The sequence below is a fragment of the Corvus cornix genome, chromosome 3, assembly GCF_000738735.6.
Source record: "Corvus cornix cornix isolate S_Up_H32 chromosome 3, ASM73873v5, whole genome shotgun sequence".
Taxonomy (NCBI): domain Eukaryota; kingdom Metazoa; phylum Chordata; class Aves; order Passeriformes; family Corvidae; genus Corvus; species Corvus cornix.
The window spans coordinates 85,601,620-85,619,078 of record NC_047056.1 but is presented as its reverse complement, the minus strand read 5'-3'; the positions used below and the strand labels follow the sequence as shown (position 1 = coordinate 85,619,078).

The window sequence follows — 17,459 nt, the reverse complement described above, 5'->3', positions numbered from 1 at the left end:
ATTATATCTCAACCATTCTTTTATCAATGCTCCTCTGCATGCTGAGCCCCAAAGCAGGGTGTTACTAATGGCAAAAGAACTGGTTCAGAAGTGTGGGTTCTTCCAATGTTTTACAGTTTTTATGATAACCCTTCCTAAGAGTAATGGATGGAACAACAACAAACTCCTACTTCAGATATAGAAAGTACCTCCTACAATTATCCTATTTCCCACTGTTAGATTTACAAAATCAGTCAACATAGTATGACTTTACAGTGACCAGGGAGAAAGTGCAGATCTGATTTGATTTAGAAGGCACAAGAATGTATTTTTCAAACACATTTTCTTGTTCAGCCTGCCAATAACCATTTTGTTAAGGTATTAGTTATCACTTCAGCAGAAATCATTCAACAAATCATTCGTTGACCGATATACACGTGGTGAGAACCCACACTCAAAGTGTATTATGTCCTGTGACACTCAACCACAAGGCTACAAGCAGAAGGGAACAGATCTGCCACATATAGAACATCTTGTATGTTAGCAACTCCTGCAAGGTGAGCTTTAGAAACACAGATAGCACTGGCTGTGTCACTCTGCAAAACAGCAATGTCATTTTTTGTTTCAAATGTATCACTGAATCTAGTACAATATTTAAGAAATAGGCCTTTCTGTATTCTATGGATCATGAAACTCTAGTGTCATATCCAGTTGACATCAATACATTATTTGCCGTCTACCATATTTATTAATAACTTTGAATAAATTTCTTAAGCATGAAGATATGCAGAGCTATTTTGTCCCAGATTTCATTGGAATAACTTCTCAAACAAGTAGACATTTTGAACAAAGATTATTTTTGAGTGGCAGATCAATCCTATCTCAGCAGATATTTAGCATTAGTGAATCTCAGGACTTAGGCTATGGGGGACGGGGTGGGAAACAGAGAAATGGAGTAAGTTAGCTCTTATTTTGTAAGCTTGATGACTATTAGAAAAAGAGTACTTCCAGAAGCAATCTCTCCAGTTTGCGGTGTTGCAAGCTGTAGTGCAGCTGTGTTCCAGCAGGCAGCGGCATAGCCTCAGCAGATTTCAGCGAGGACAGAGCGAGCCTGGCAGCGGCAGCAGCAGCTTCACCTTACAAATAAAGTACCCGCACTGTCGGTGTTCCTCCTTTTCCCGCGAGCCCTTGCATACACCTGAGAGCTAGGGTATAAGGAGGGGGAATGTTCAGCTGGAAAGTTTAGCTCATTATATAAGGTGTGGGGACTTACAAAGTTGGAAGAGTGGGTTCCTTGCCAGTATCTTTAATCTGCCTGTGATTTGCTCTGAATTGTGTTCCTTTTGACTGAGAATGAAGTAGCTGCCCCAGCTGGTTTTGCTTGATAGGATTTTATCTAACTCCTTGTGGTCTGTCATCATTTATTTTCAGTTTATATCTTGCCATCTCAAATGCAAATGTTAACGTGTGGATATTGTAGCTTTCCCTGGGTTCTGAGCACTTTGCAGTTTTTACTGTCCTCTATCCCTCCTTGTGTTAGGTTTCTGGCCTACACAATAAGCATATATATTCTTTTCTGCTACAGGAAGATATTTCTTCTCCCTATCCAGACATACCTTCAGTCTTACTAAGCTTCTGATCCAGTTCAGCACATCTTTTATCACCCTTTGTGTCCTTCCTCTATAATATCTCTTTTAAAAGTAATTCAACCTCCTTTACTGCTAAAACCTTAGCTCAGCTAGGTCATTTATCTCTTCAGCTGCTGAATCTCATTTGTTCTTGCAGAAGAGCTGGTTTTTCTACTATCACACTGAAGGCAGTATTGTTAGGCAATCTTTAAAAAGCCTCCTTGTGACATTCAACTTTCTCTGTTAAGTTCAATGACTCCACGGGATCTGATACACCAAGCCTAAAAGAAGCAGTACTAATTCCAGATCCTCGGTGAAGAGGTTTTCAGTCTTTCTCTGCACAGAGTTTTGCTGTCATGGCAATACTGGTTAAACTATCACACGCATTCTCATCCCACCTCAGCTGACAAAACTGTACTTCCAAAAAACCAAAACAACAAAAGAAACAAGAAAACCCTAGTATGTAAATTTCTTTTTGTTTAGAAGATTGTTTATACCAGATTGGCAAATGAACTCTTTGCACCACATTTAGCTATAGACTTAGTACTTTTCAAGACATTATATGGGCTCTCCTTCTTTTTTCAGACATTAATATAGGAAAGAAATCACTTTTTCAAGAGATATGCAAAGAGAAATAATGTAAGAGCTTCTGAAATTGTTAAGAGAAAACTAAATTATAAGAAATGTATATCAAACTAAAGATAAAAGTCAGTGCACAAACATGGGTAATTATGTACATTTTTTAAAAATGTTAGCAACCAATCAGAAGAACTGCTGCCTTTAGACTGAAGACTCAGTGTCAGTAACATGACTCAACAGGTTGAAGCATGACCCACCACCAGAAAGGTACTCTGTTGGGGACTGTTGCTGTGTAAAATTTATAATTCTACAAGTAAAGCAGAGACACATTCTCATCTCAGTTACTCCAACAGTAATGATTCTTTAGTGGTTTCAGTGTGTTTCAGAACACAGTTCTTTCCAAAGCCTCTAATCCTTATATAGGCAAAACCCTTCTGAAGTCAACAACTTAAAATGCTAAATATTTGGAAACCATGGCAAATTTAGCATGATATTTAAATAAACAATTGTAGAGAAGCTATTCCTCCATCTCACTGTCAAGTGAAGAGTGATGGACTCCGTAACTTTATTGAACAGCTGATAGCTGTATAAGCACTCAAATTATTTCTGGAAATTATTTTTAACATAGTTGTTTCCAATTCCACTGATTTATGGAAGGGAATCAAGCAATTATAAATTCAGGTTCAGGTAAATGAGCAAAGAAAGAATTAACATGGAAACATATTTCAAGCCCAAAATTCAGATTTATTCCTGAACCATTTCCTATCCGCTTAAAATTTTTAGGCATATAAGCCATCAGAGATTTTTATTTAATTTAGTTTTTTATCTTAACTCTGTGAGAAAGCATTCCAGTCCTGCCTTCCTTGTGTACTCACACTATTATTAACTGCTTTAGTTGTTTTAAGAATACAAGGCTAGGTCATTCTTTTTTTATCAGATATTTGAATATTTGCCTAAATTTTTTAAGTATTGGAAGGTTGGAAGTTTGAAACATTTGCAGTTCATCTAGGGGAACTTCTGAAACACTTCTATTGCTTTTAATCTTTTTCATAAATACCTAAGACTCTCACTAATCCCATATCTTGAATACTTACCAGGAAGATTTCTTTGAGATTTCAAAGCTAAGTCCTACCCAGGCTTTAATACAACCAAGGTAAGTCATCTGACTATGGTGAGGAAAGCCCTGACCCATCCCACTGACCCCAGGACTCATCTGAAACATAGATTTAGAAGAAACATAAAGATTTTAGTTATAGGCTAGCTGTGTTGAAATTAGTTAGAATAGGAAGGAATTTGGGCTCAGCCAGAGTTAATTAAAGTAGTTAAGAGAGCTGGACCTGAAATGGGTTTTAAGATGTTAAAAACTGATTACCAAATAACTGATGATCTGTCATTTGTATGTTTGCTTAGCTGTGCTTAGAACGAGGAATAGAAACATTGATAAGTTGGTGTAGGGAACAAGGACAATTACCAATTTCCTCCCTTTGTGGGAACCCATCCAAAAGTCACACAAGAGGAAACTTAGAGGTCACTAAAGTAATTAGGATTGTTAAAGGTCAGAGAAGCAAAAAGGTCAAAATGAGGAAGATGAGTTACTTCATCTTTTTTAGGACCAATTCAAGACCACCGACTCAATTCAGAACACACACTACGCATGCTTAATGACATTTAAGCTCATTTCCATATGAAGCGGAGAATGGGAGGTGTTAATGTTATGAATATGCATTTGTATTTTGGATATTCATAATTTTTGTAAATAAAAAGCTTTGCGTTTGCTTGTATCGGGGCCCTGCATCTTAGGGAGCTATCCCATGCAGTGCCTGGTGCCAAATAAAACATACACTTTCTAAGTCTAAACTGTTAGAGAGTTTTTGTCCATCTCAGTTGGATATCGATATTAGATCAATATTCATATTTTGGTAAATCACATCAAGAGCAGAAGAGTGTGTTAAAAGGTCAACTGTGTACCTATTTAAATTCTACAGAGTAACTGCTTATTTTATTACATTTGTTTCTTTGAGTTAATTTCTCAGGTGAGCTCCATTTCTCACTGAATTAACTTAGTCCTTGCTAAATGAAGATTTTAGAAATGTTAGCACAACCCACTGGAGGTGGTTGTGGAAATTGCTGTGGTCATTCTCATGATACTGCAGTACCATGTGCCCAGGGCTGAGGGTTCTTTTGCTCAATCTGGAGACACTGGTGTCTGCATCTCCTGAAGCTGCCTGTTATCACAGCTGACCTGGCAGATACCACCTAGAAGCAATTGAACAAGCAATAACAAAAAAACTTAGCTCAGCACTTTTAAAAGCATCTGTCCTAAGTCATTAACCAGAAGCTATTTGTTAGGACTAATTACCCTCAGCTGATCTTTATTCTTCAGAAACTTCCAGTTCTGAGCTAATTAATTCTCTTATGACCTAATTAGCTTCTTAGCTGTATTTTGTCTTTTCTATTTCAGCATCCTCATCAATATCTGTGTAGGATAGCTTACTCTCAATGTGAAAGGAAAAGCACCTGAAGAACTTTGGTGGTTGTGTAGGAAAGCCAGACCTTCAAGCATGTGCGCTTGAGGAGCACTACTTCACAGAAAAGTAATATTCCCAAAGGAAAAAAAAATGGAAAATCGACCTTTGAAATTCTCTGGATGTTTCAAGTTTACTGATAAATCTTTGTAAATGTCCTCTCTATGTTGTGTGTGTGTGTGTGTGTGTGTGTGTGTGTGGTGACAGTTGCATTTGTGAAGTCAAAGGTTTAAGATTTCATCCAGTGCACAAAGAAAACTAGCCCTTTTCGTACGTGTCAGAAATGTATCATGAACATACTTCTTTGTGCCAATATATTTTTTTTAGTTTTCTGCTAAAAATAAACATGATTATTATCCAAAAAACCAGGATTAATTTAGTAGTTACTAACTGATGGACACCTACAACATGTACATAGATTAAATTGAAATATAATGGGTTCACCATGTTCAGCAAAAAGAGCTATGTGTCATGGCTGTTCCACACAAAGTTACTGCACCATGATTACACCACACCATTATTACATCGAGAATGTTGTATTGATCATTCAGCAGACTTTACTCTAGAAGAAGCAGTGGCCAATGGGAATTTATTTGGATGATGGGAGAAGCTAAGTTATGACTTGCGTGCAATCATTTCTGTTCATTCTGGGATATACTTCTGAGCAAGCATGCTAAGCAGCGGAAAGATCAACCTACAGCTCAGTAGCATTTTAAGGAAGCTCTGTGAGTTTTTCAAGGCATAAGCTATTGCTACATCAAAGACTGAATGCTCAGCCATGCCCATCCAGTTGAGCTCTCATTCCCATACCATATAGCCACTCTAAAATGGGCTCCTCTGCCTTAGTATAATTATCATATGTTAGCCTAAAAAATTATTTGCCCATTGCCAACGTGTTTGATGAGGGTCCCTCCCCAGTGCTCCTATGGCACTTGGGCTATAGCAGCCATCCAGCTTGGGAAATCCATGCTGGACATTTTTCCAAAACTCACTCTATTTTTAGCTCCCCCACCTCTCGATGAAGCAGGAGCGCACAGGCCGGGGGCCGGAGGGTGATCTCCTGTGTGTGAGCCCCGGCCACAGCACCCCGGCCACAGCATCCCGGCCACAGCACCCCGGCCACAGCACCCCGGCCACAGCATCCCGGCCCGCGGCGGGTGCGGCTTCAGCACCGCGGGCACGGACAGCTCCGGGAGCCGAGGCGGGCCGGGCAGCTCTGTCCTCCCGTGCACTGCCCTCCCCTTCTCTCCCTCTCTTTCCCTCCCGTCCCCTTCCCTCCTCTTCCCTCCCATTGAGAGGGCCACGCTGTAAAATAACTCTGGAGCAGAGCAGCGAGCTCGGGCTCCGTGACAGAGGAGCAGCACACTGATGCATTGGAGCATGGTTGGGACTCAAACCTTAATCCATTCCCTGGGCCAACGACCCCAATGGCAGGAATCAGCTCAGATGCTGTAGTAAGGTGGTTGATATAGGCTTGTTCAGGGATAACTTTTGTATATCAAGCACATATTTCATTAGAACCATCTATAGCAATAAATCTAAACTCTCTTGAAAGTGAAAATATTGCTGCTTATATCTGAGAATCTCCAACTTTTACTGAAGCAATGACCCCATTTGCTGTCTGTGTTTGGATTCACACTCATGCACTAGCAGCCCTGATTTCTGTCTGGGACTGAAAGAAACCAAACACTAAAGCTCTGAAGTAGCTTAACCTGGTGGCTATGAAGGTAGGAGCCAGGGAGGACTGCAGCAAGAAAAGTTGTCAGTGATAGGCAGAGTAAGACAGAAACACTTCACAACCCAGTCATTCCTAGCTGAAACAATCATCCAGTTAATAGTCTTGTCAGTTAATTGTTAAGTTGAGGCATTCTTGATTACATAAGGTGCTGGAACAGAATCCAGACTTGCCTAAATTTGGCAAAGACATCTCTACCCTGCTGTACTGTCTCTATTCCTTCACCAGCAGCAAATCTGGCCTGTAAAGCACAAACACAATTAGATTCCTAAATCCTGACTTCTATCACAAATTCACTGTGACATGCTAAATAATAATTTTCAACTTTTATATCTTAAATGACCATAAATCAGCCAGGAACATTCATGTACCTGTTACCTAAACCAAACACACAACGAAAAAGCTTTACCTCAGAATCAGTGAGTTATTATCCTACCTTGTCTCTGCAAGCCTCACATGATCAGAAAGATCCCTTTGTGTCAATATTTTGAGAAAACTTTCTTCCCTCTCCTCCTGTTACATTTTCTTTGCCTCCTATTTCAAGTCATCAGCAGCTTCTGACATGACTTTCTAGAGGTGAATCCCTTAGTATCAGCAAATCTTGAGGCACTCTGAGTAATATCATTGGTTAGAAGCAAGTGGAAGTCCCTGAAATTGCTGCTACAGAATCAGTCTGATCTGGTGGTGGCAATGAAAAACAAAAAAAGTTGAATTCCTCTTTCCCCTTCCAAAAGCTTCAAATTAGATCTAGTTGGTGGGAGATCTACCCCTTAAACAATAAGATTGCAAAATATCTGTATTTTAAAGCCAAACAAGGAAGGCATTACCTGGTTGGTATCCTGAAGTCTACATTGGGTCCCAATTTATAAGCCACTTGTAGAGAAGTGGATCCCACTACTCTTTCGATAATTCCTTGGGAAGCAGCTTTTTCTATTTGGAACTGAGAAATCAGGTCAAAGCCTGCAAGAAAAAAATATAGATGTCCATAATGTAAATTTCATTTTAATTTAATTTGAGAATTGTGCTGTCACAGAGCTGAATATAACCTGATAAATTTTTTGAACAACAGCTTTTTCCTGAAAAAGTCAGGATGCTACTTGCCTGGTAAGTCATCTTGACCAATCCTGATTGTTGGGCAGATATCAATTCTGTGACTGGCACCCAGAATAACTGGTAGTCCTGAAAAAAGAAGTGAATTTACTAAGTATGTGCCTGCACATTGGCTCAGATCACCTTAGAAAATTAACTGAAGCAACTGTAAGATTATTATTAATTAAATAGAGCTATAAGTAATAACAATTAGAAGTATATAATAATTTAAACTGTACTCAGTAAAGAGGTCTAAGAAAATAATCATCTGCTTCTAGAGAGCTCCAAATAAAAAATGGTAACTTGATATATTATTTGATTTTTTCTTTCAAGCCTTTAAATGAGAGTGTTGTGAATGCATTCTTCTCTTGCAGAGCTGTTGAGAAGTAGTTGTAGCTAAAGAAGGCCTGCTGTTTAACGAGATTTTGGGTTGTAACTTTTGGTGGATCAAGCAAACTTAAAAAAAAAATAAGGCCAGTTTCCTAAATCAACAGTGTCCCTAGTCCCAAGGAAACTTAAACAAATCTCATGCCAACTAAAGAAGTTGTTGAGAATCTGTTGGCATCTTTTCCATCTTCTCTGGTATTTCAAACTTTCCCACTCTCCCCTGTGCCAGATTTGATCAGAAAATGAACATTCATGAAATGTAGGGTGGGGGCAAAAAGAACTTACAGACTGTTTTTGTTTACCCAAACAAGAAAGTAGAAGAAATTTGTTTGAGGAAACTAAATCTAAAAATCCAATTTTTCAGAATATTATTTGTCAAAAAAACTTGTAGTGACCATAAGACCTACAAGAGTCCCAGATTTAAGGAAGGAGGAAGGAAAAATAAGCATTTATTTGAAGAGTTTAAGAGCCATGTACAAGTCCAGTACCAAGTCAATCTGGAAAATGTTAGCAGAGTGTGGATAGGGAAGAATGAAGAGTGGAAGTTGGAAGGAGAAACTTTTCTAACCTACAGAGAGCCTCTTGTGTGCTGCAAAGGCTCAACCCTAAATGTGGGTTTCCTTCTGACAACATACGCTTAAAGAGAACATTCAGGTTGACATGTTACACCTTAGAAAAGACCTCATTCTATATTCTTTGATGAGGCACATGGCTGACATCCAGCCATTTACATTTTATGCCCAGCAAATAAAGTAGAACCAGTTTATTGCCACATGTAGCAGAAGAATGTCTAACTAGAAGCACTGAAAGACAGGGGAAGGTTTGTGTCCGTACCTACCACCTAAATCCAGGTTTTAATCCTTACCTTAAAAGTACATCTAATAGCAAATTTAAAGCAACACACACAGTTCTTGCTTTTTGCCCTGCTTTTCATATGCATCCTTCTATCCATCCATCCGTACATAAATGCTCATAGACAGCTCTCGCTTCGTGTGATGGCTAGCTACAGAGGATTTTAGTTTTGAATAAACACAGGATAATTCTTTTGACATTCAAAATTACACAAAGATAAAATGTGGATAAAATCTGTCTCCTTACTTGATTGGTGCTGGATGGTGGCTGAGATGAAAGACCACAGAAAACTACACAGGTAAAAGAAAGCTGTAATTTTCCTGTAAACAGAAAGAAAACTCCAGTATGAATCTATAGTTTCTGACAGGTTTTGTTATTAAATTTCTCCTCCAAGCCATGCATATTAAATGTATAAAAAAACAGTTAAGGATTTACTAACAGATTTGACAAGACAATTTCTTTGACAAGACAATTTCTTTACATGACAACGTTTTATTTTTGCCTTATAATAAAACACATCAATAAAGCTCTTTTTATGGTAGTCCCTTCATATAATGCTGGCAAGGACAGCTTTCACTGTTCTAATCTCTTATTTACAGATGTCTCTAAATCCCACTTGTTCTCTTACCAGTGGCTTTTCATCTTCACTGCTGGATTTTTTCACTTCTCTCATGTGAATACTCAGTGGGTATCGTCACACTGCCTGCTTCCCTCTCATTAGTCCGACAGAGGAGTGCAGCAGTGGGTGCAGACAGCTGCTCCTGCCGCACCAGGACTCAGCAGAGAGGGAGGTGCAGGCTGCTGGGCTGGTTTTAATCTCTCCAAGGGAAGGAGGTGGAGGCTGGACAGACGTGTGTCCTGGTGGGCTCTGAGGGCGGATCTCTGGAGCCAGCTGAATATAAAGCCAAGAGAGCAAATTAAAGGCTGCTTCTTTCACCAGCACGAGGGCAGGCAGATTCAGAAAATGTAAGTTCAGCAAAGCCAGTCTCTGAATGGTGGGGTCTGCTGTTCAGACAGGCAGGGGAACGAGTTATATGCACCAGAAGGTGTGAGAAAGCTGATGGCCCTGATGTGGTGTTAACACTAAAAGCTCTGAGAAGGGAATCTGTGTCCTATAAAGAAGGCATTTCCATTTCTCACTGATTTACTCATCAGGTGGTCTCAGGAGAAGCCTGTCTGGTGAGGTCCCAGACAGGTTTTTCTAAAAAAAAATTGGTTATTTTGGGCTTTCTAAATAAAACAGATTATGTAAAGGGGTTTTCTTTGCTTAGACTCTAACCTCAAGGCATGCACATAGGCATTATTAAGCAGACTCCTGTTCTGTTATCATTGATAAAGCACTCCCTTTCCAAAGGGACTATTGCATATGCTTGGACACACAAAGACATTTACTCATGTTTGTTCACGGATGGAAAAAAGAGAGAGAAACTAAAATCTGTATGCATGAAAAAACCAAGGAAAAGAGATTAAATGGCCAGAAAGTCCTGTTAGGCACCACAGTCAAAATTCATGTATGTATGAAAAAGTATGCTAGGTTATGTTTATACATCACATTTTTAAGGTTTCATCTTCTCTAGATTACTGATAGTCTGGTTAATAATGCCTTAAATTTCCAGATTTTTCAAAGTGTGGGATATAGAAAATGCAATAACCTCTGCTGTCTGATAAGTGTCTGAAGAAATAACTCGGTAATGAACTATCCCATTCATCCCAATTTGCTGTAAGACACTGTAATTCCCAGTACTGGTAATTTCAGTGTTAATGTGGTTTACAGTTTTAAATCTATTTTTATAAAGGGTGGAGCTAGATCACAAACACGAACAGTTTGCCATGAATAATGTCTACTTTTGGTGCCTAAGGCAGTGTATCTTTTGTGATACCATTTTTTCACCCTTCAAGAGAAAGGTACATCCAGGGACTCTTGTGGTCCAAGACGATTGTGAACATAATCTAGCAGCACCAGGATTGTCACATGAAACCTCTGTCAAATAAAAAACCAAAAGAAGCAAATTATTAATTTGATTTCACAAGAAGTTTGCCCAAGTCACCGCACACCCAAGTGCCTTATCCCCCATGCAGATATTTCCATTGTGGCATGCAAAGGTACCTGTAGGGCACAGAAGGAGTCTATAAGGAGCAGGAGAAAGAGCAGCACATGGAAGTCACTTGAAGCTATAATGAAGGGGAATGTCAGGGGCACATGGCATGTGAAGGAACAACTGAGAGCACCCAGGGCTTAGAAAGAATACCAGAAGGTTTGTGAAGGGATGGAAAAGAGTCAGGTGACAAACCATCTCTTTTGTTGTATATAAGCTGTGGCATTACCTTTGCCTTTGGGACTGCTCAGTACTGCAGTACTATTTGAGAGAGTATTAAGGAAGAAAAACCCATTCCAGTAGTTGGATATGGAACTAAGTAGTACCACCTTACAGTAAGTTAGCAATATTTTTTGGTATATGGTGTGAAGATGTCTGCCATCAGTTGTGTCTGGGGTTTTTAACACACACATCATTCTCTCCAAAGAGGGGGAGTCTTGTTCAGAAAACATTCAAGAGAGAAATTCAGAGAACATATACTCTGTTTCTGAGCAATCTATAATCTAATTTTGCTTGCATTTCATCGCAGCAATTCTCAAGGGGGGAACTTCTTTTATGTCTGGAGTATTTTTCCAATAGAGGATCTTCAAAAGATATTTTTAGTGAAATAAAACATGGGAGACACTATGTAACTAAAGCTGGGAAAACACATTTACTATTCTGTTTGAGGGCAAAAGAAAAAATCTTTAGAAGAATAATAGCCTCTGGTTGCTCTGTGTGCATTTTAATGTCTCCATCTTGAAGGAAAACTCACAATCTGTGATGAAATTCCTGATTAGATGTTCTGCTAATAATTATCACATCACCTTGAAAGAGCCAGAAAAATATTAACAGACAAACTAGTGGAAGCAAATTTAATAGCCCCATGATCTAGCCAATATTATTCCTATTTCAAGAAAATGTAAACTGGGATAGATGGAGTATGTATCTTACATATCTTGCTGTCACGGAGACAGTCCCCATCCAACTAACACTCATGTTTAGCTGATCTAACTATTTTTTTGTCACTCTATGCCACTTCATAGTTTTCTCTTTTTATTAATTGGGCCAGTATAGATTTTTTTCAGAAAAGTTTAGTGCACAGTGATTGCTATTTAGCCAGTTGTTCAGGGATTCATCGTTTAAACACTAACTGATCATCTTTTGAGAGTGGATTAATTAAACAGTGGTGACTTTGTTCAAATACTATCTCCTGAAAATAAGCTATGTAGGAATGTCATCACCTTGCTAGCATGCAGAGGTGTGCTTACATACCTGACTTCACATTCCACTCCTCGAATATCTGATTCCATATTCATTCCATAATCCTGTTCTTCTGTGTAGCTTGAGTTGGAGGACAGGTATTCATACTGCTGTCTCTGAGAATGTGGCTGAATTGGAGGGAAATAGCAAATGGGGGACCCAGCTTCTCTTGCAGATATAAAGCTTGCTCTCTGTGATTGAAAGGCTTGCAGCAAGGTGGCTGCAGTTGGACTTTCAGAAGGCACAATCCAGCAAAAACCACAGTAAGCAAAGTTTGGCTCTGAAGGAGCCATGAAATGTGGCAGAGCAGAAGGTTTCTCAGTACAGGCTTGGGTTTACAACAATTTAGGATGACTAAATGAAATGAAAAATCCTTTCTTGATGTTTATTTTCTGACTGGGCTTGAAGGAGCTCAGTGTCACTGACATACTTTTGAGCAGGACTTTTAGGAGGAACTAGGCAAGTTTGTTCTTCCCCTGAAAAGTATTTGTGATGTATATGAAGGTACTGGAGCCTCAAGAACAGGCCTTGGAACTGGAGGAACTACTAAAGTCCAATTTGTGCAGTTAAAGTGGGGCCTCTGCCTGCATGAGTGATCCCATAAAGGACCAGTGGCTAATGTTCCCAGCCCTACACATCTCTTCCACACGCAGTTGGAAAGGAGAGGAGCAGCAGGGAAGACATTAGTTCTTATTTATTGCCTATCTCTCTCCTATCTCCTGGGGACCACTTCTCTCCCCTGTGGTCTTCTCTAAATTGTGCCTTTAGTCTTCTCATGTGACTTCAGCTTCTTATGGCCACGTTCTCTGTTCAGTTTACAGTAACAAAAATCCACTTTATGCTTTTCTACCTTCTTTATCCTTACCTACAGTGAGGTCACTGCTCTCCCTGGAATTTACCAGACCTCAGGATAAGCACATACCACACTCTTGAGTGAGTTTGTTGTTATGTTGTGTTTGGCTCTGGCAGCTCAAGATTAACTGTGTGGCTGTGAGTGATGGCATTTCTGAAAAACCTGCTCTTTATTTATCATGCTTAGAGTTAAGGTAACTTGGACCTGGGACTGATCTCATTGATATCAGGGGCAAAACTTGCACTGACTTAAGCGCCTTTTAATTAAACCAGAAACAAATAATTAAACCAGCTTCCTCAAGTGTAGGGTAATTGAATTGACAGCAAAACTATAATCCTTGTCAGGTTCCAACACATCACTGGAAGTTAACAAATAATTTATTATCCAATAAATTCTTACCTTCATCATAAAAATGTACTTTTCTATCCAAAATTTTATGAATTTTGGCATGGGATGAAAAACAGCATTTCTTTCAAGCTATCAGATGCTGTTTTGCATAAACACCAAACAGCTTCTTTCTAAAAGAGGTCACTCAAAGAAACCTGGGGATTCTCATCTCCCTCCGCAGCACAATCCTCTTTCCAGGTGAACCTCACTGTAATGGCACTGCAGCCAATTTGTGAACACCTAGGCTGTCCCAATGTAGTCTACAAACTTCAACAAATCCCTCAGGAGTGTTCTTGGAGCACAAATAGAGATGGTCTCTAAGTGGGGTCAGGCAAACTTCCACTTTAGCTCTATGTCCACTTGCCATAATAATTCTTTCTGTAGATGAGGCTTGCAGTTCCCATTACCTTTGGATGAAAGTCTATATTGTAGTATCATTCCTATTTTTATTTCTTTCTAGGTCAGAAGATTTGTATGTTGTCTCCAGGGGTGTCAGACAGCAATTATCCCCAAGTGTACAGTCAGTGTTTCAGATTATCTTAAACACAGGAGAGTTTATTTTCTAGTGGAATGGCAGAGAAAGTGAAAAGTTAAGCAGACTTCAAGCATAAATATGCTAATATTGCAATGAACACTGCTGTGTTTCAGCAGAGATTACAACTCTGATCTCACTTAACATACATCTGTGTCCATCTACTGATCACACTCATTTTCAAAAACTGAAATAAGATCAGAAACAGGCTCTGCTGTTATTTATTAGTTATTGTTGAGTATAAAATGTAGTGAAAATTTTCTCATTTATAATAGCAAATACTATTACCAAGAGCTGGATCCAAATTGCATGCAACTAAAAACAAAACAAAACAAAAAAACCACTCCAAATTTGGAAATATTTTCAGTCACAGTTTAATGAGTCTTGATAATATTTGTTTATATTGTTCTCTCTTTCTAATACCTAAGATTCTGTTATAGAAAAAACTGAACTCTTTATAATTGTTGACATTATGGTACTTAGTTCTGTTGATACTTATCTCTAAATATTGCGGCAAGCTTAATTTATTTTACTGTCATTAAATACCCTTTGAAAGAGATCATGATACCACTAAGAAAATATCTGTTGATTTAAATGGGATCAGGTTTTCCCTTTCTAACACCAGCACATGTGCATCACAACACTGGTTCACAGCTAAAAATACTCCTGAAAATAAAATTAGTATATGGTTACTTGAGACAGCAACCAGGCTTTCTCCATCACTCCCCACCTCTCTGCCTGCCTTCCCTGGCCAGACTCGGCATCCTGCCTCCTATCCTCAGCCCAGTCAAGCTCCAGCTGCCTGGACCCAAGGAGGGGACAGGTTTACCCCCATCCAGAAAGCAGAGGATGAGAGATCCTGACAGGGCAGGAAAGGAAATAAATATGTGTATATGTCTTCTTGGTTACAAAAAATAGCAAACTCTATGGCACAAATTCTGATTTTTGTGGCATCAGAGGGAAAAAAAAAGCTATTTCACACTGTTGATGACCATGAGGTTTCTGTAGGATTTTTTTCTAAAATGGCAATCTCCAGAGTCCTCAGATTTTCCTAAAGTAATTTCAGGATTTTCACAGACTCGGAGCATCACTCTATAGTTTCATGCTTATTCAAGGACTGTCTGAACAGCTCTGGGATGGGGACAGTAGGGTGCTCTGTTCATCCTGAAATGAAAGCTTTGGTTCAATAAAGTGTGGTCTTAGGACCATAGAAAACTGACACACACAGACCTCTATATAGCACTGATGACATTTAGAATATGTATTTTCATCTTCAAGACACGTTCTGTATCAAAAGAAATGTTCCAAGTTTTAAAAATTGCTATTTTTTCTCTTGTGAGAAATATAAAGGACATAAATATATAACAATAACAGAAGAATTAAATACCTGAAGTATAATATTAGAAGCTTGTAAGTATTTAGGTCTATATCATTAAGGCCTGCATTTTCATTGCACTGATTTTGCACTTCCACTTACACCTGGTTATTGACCTCAGCAGAGCTACTGAGTTGCAAAAAATGTTCTGGGCAGAAATTCATTGAGAAAAAAACTAAGAACCACAAAAATTTTTTAACATTAGTCCTTCTGTTTTCTCCCAGTGAACCCAACATTGTGCCACAACTGGCTGTTTCTGAACAGTGTGCTGCCAAAATGACAACAACAAAGCAGAAATCAAAGGGCAAATTTCATTATAATTTTAAAAGCAGAGGGGGACTTATTAGAGAAGTCCCACAGAGACTTGTAAAAAAGCCTGTGCCATTAAAAAATATTCATAAATGTGATCTGGAAGGCAGGTGTATAATGGGGAGGTAACATCTGCAGATAAAAGAAATTACCTGAGCAATAAAAATGAAAATTTGAAATTTACCCGAGCAATAAAAATTGAGCTGGCAGTGTGCCCTTGTGTCCAGGAGGGCCAACAGTGACCTGGGGTGCATCAGGAAGAGTGTGGCCAACAGCTCGAGGGAGGTGATTGTCCCCCTCTACTCTGCCCTAGTGAGGCCACAGCTGGACTGTTGTGCTCAGTTTTGGTCTCCACAGTTCAAGAAAAACAAGGAGCTACTGGAAGGGATCCACTGCAGGGCCATAAAGGCAATAAGGAGTCTGGAGCATGTCTCTCGTAAGAAGAGACTGCAGGAGCTCGGCCTGCTTAGTCTAGAGACAAGAAGAGCGAGAGGGGATTTCATCAATCCATAGATAGACCTCAAATGCAGGTGCCAAGAAGTTGGTGCCAGACTCTTTTCAGTGGTTCCCAATCAGGATGAGAACCAGTGGCCATAAACCAAAACACAAGAAGATCCACCTCAACATGAGGAAGAACTTCTTTACATTGAGGGTGGCAGAGCACTGAACAGGCTGCCCAGGGAGGTTGTGGAGTCTCCTGTAGATACAATATTGCTGCTAGCAAGAATTTTTCTTGCTTCTTTCTAAGCCGGTGGGATACTTTTCTCTCTCGTGAAGAGATTAGCAGAGTTCTATAAACTATGAACACCTGTGGCCTTGCAAAGCCTTGTTTATAGTACAGTAGAAAAATATTTTGACAATGGATGTTTAGGATTTTAGCCAATCACCCAAGGGGTGGCTGATCCTTTGTCCAATTAGACTATGAAGAAAAAAGTCTATAAAAGAGTTTGTAAAATAAATAAATCAATCTTGCTGCACAATTCCTGCCTGTTGGATCTTCTCTCCTCCCTACAGCTGCGGGATACAGTATTAGTCACCCTCTCTCAAAACCCACCAGGATGCATTCCTGTGTCACCCACTCCAGGTGACCCTGCCTTGGCAGGGGTGTTGGACCAGATGATCTCCAGAGTTCCCTTCCAACCTTAACAGTTCTGTGATTCTGTGATTCTATGGTTCTGTTATTCTGTAATTCTGTGATTCTGTGAAAGCTGATGGTATAAATTTTTGGAAGTTCTCAAAAAACCTAGTAAGATTTTCACAAAATAGCAGGTGAAATTCCGTACAAATAAAGAGGAAATAATTGGCAGCGAACAAGCAGTCCTAAATATATGGTAGCTTCTACGTTCTAGAAAGTTATGTGTCAGCTGTGATAGGCAGAGCTATGGGAACATACCTTAGTGCTCAGTAATGGGCAGAAAGCTCACTGCATTCTAGAATAAATTAGGAAACAATAATGAACAAAGCAGAAACCATCAAACTGTGTTTACTGGTGTAAACCATGGTCAGCAGGGATGATCAAAGGTTTGAACTGCTTCCAGTAGGGAAAACAATTAAATGGATGAGGATTCGTCAAACCTAAAAAAATGAGATCTAATGAAGTCTAAGCACTATGGGAAAGTGACTAAAGAACAGTTGTCACTCTCTTGCAGAACAAGGACTAAGTTTACCAATCAAAGCTGGAAGCCAGACAATCCAAACAAGCAACAGCACATCCCCATACAACTCGTAGGTGAGAGGTGGGATTCTTTTCCACTACTTTTAGTATTCACCATTGAAAATGCTAAAATTTTTATGGGATCAAAAAGAGATACTGTCTGGGAAAATACATGGGAGAAGTGTTCCTATGTACCTGTGCTACATTTACATGCTTCTCTAGGCATCCACTATTACC

General features: G+C 39.3%; 1 protein-coding gene across 3 annotated transcripts in view; it reads right to left on the bottom strand.

The window, feature by feature from the left end:
* The window catches only part of COL9A1 (collagen type IX alpha 1 chain), a 67,551-nt gene extending 57,917 nt beyond the window's left edge, over nt 1-9,634 (bottom strand). The window contains exons 1-4 of one of the 3 annotated variants that reach the window (XR_005604178.1): nt 9,403-9,618; nt 9,021-9,094; nt 7,548-7,625; nt 7,274-7,406 (exon numbers count right to left, since the gene is read on the bottom strand). Coding sequence is in view for 2 of the 3 variants with exons in the window: in XM_039568928.1 (XP_039424862.1) it covers nt 7,274-7,406; nt 7,548-7,625; nt 9,021-9,094; nt 9,403-9,416 (299 nt within the window). In the remaining variant the exon portion in view is untranslated. Of the gene's footprint in view, nt 1-7,273; nt 7,407-7,547; nt 7,626-9,020; nt 9,095-9,402 lie in introns of all 3 variants that reach the window. The other 2 variants (XM_039568928.1, XM_039568926.1) reach the window with 2 other exon arrangements.
* Nucleotides 9,635-17,459: the final 7,825 nt, after the last annotated feature.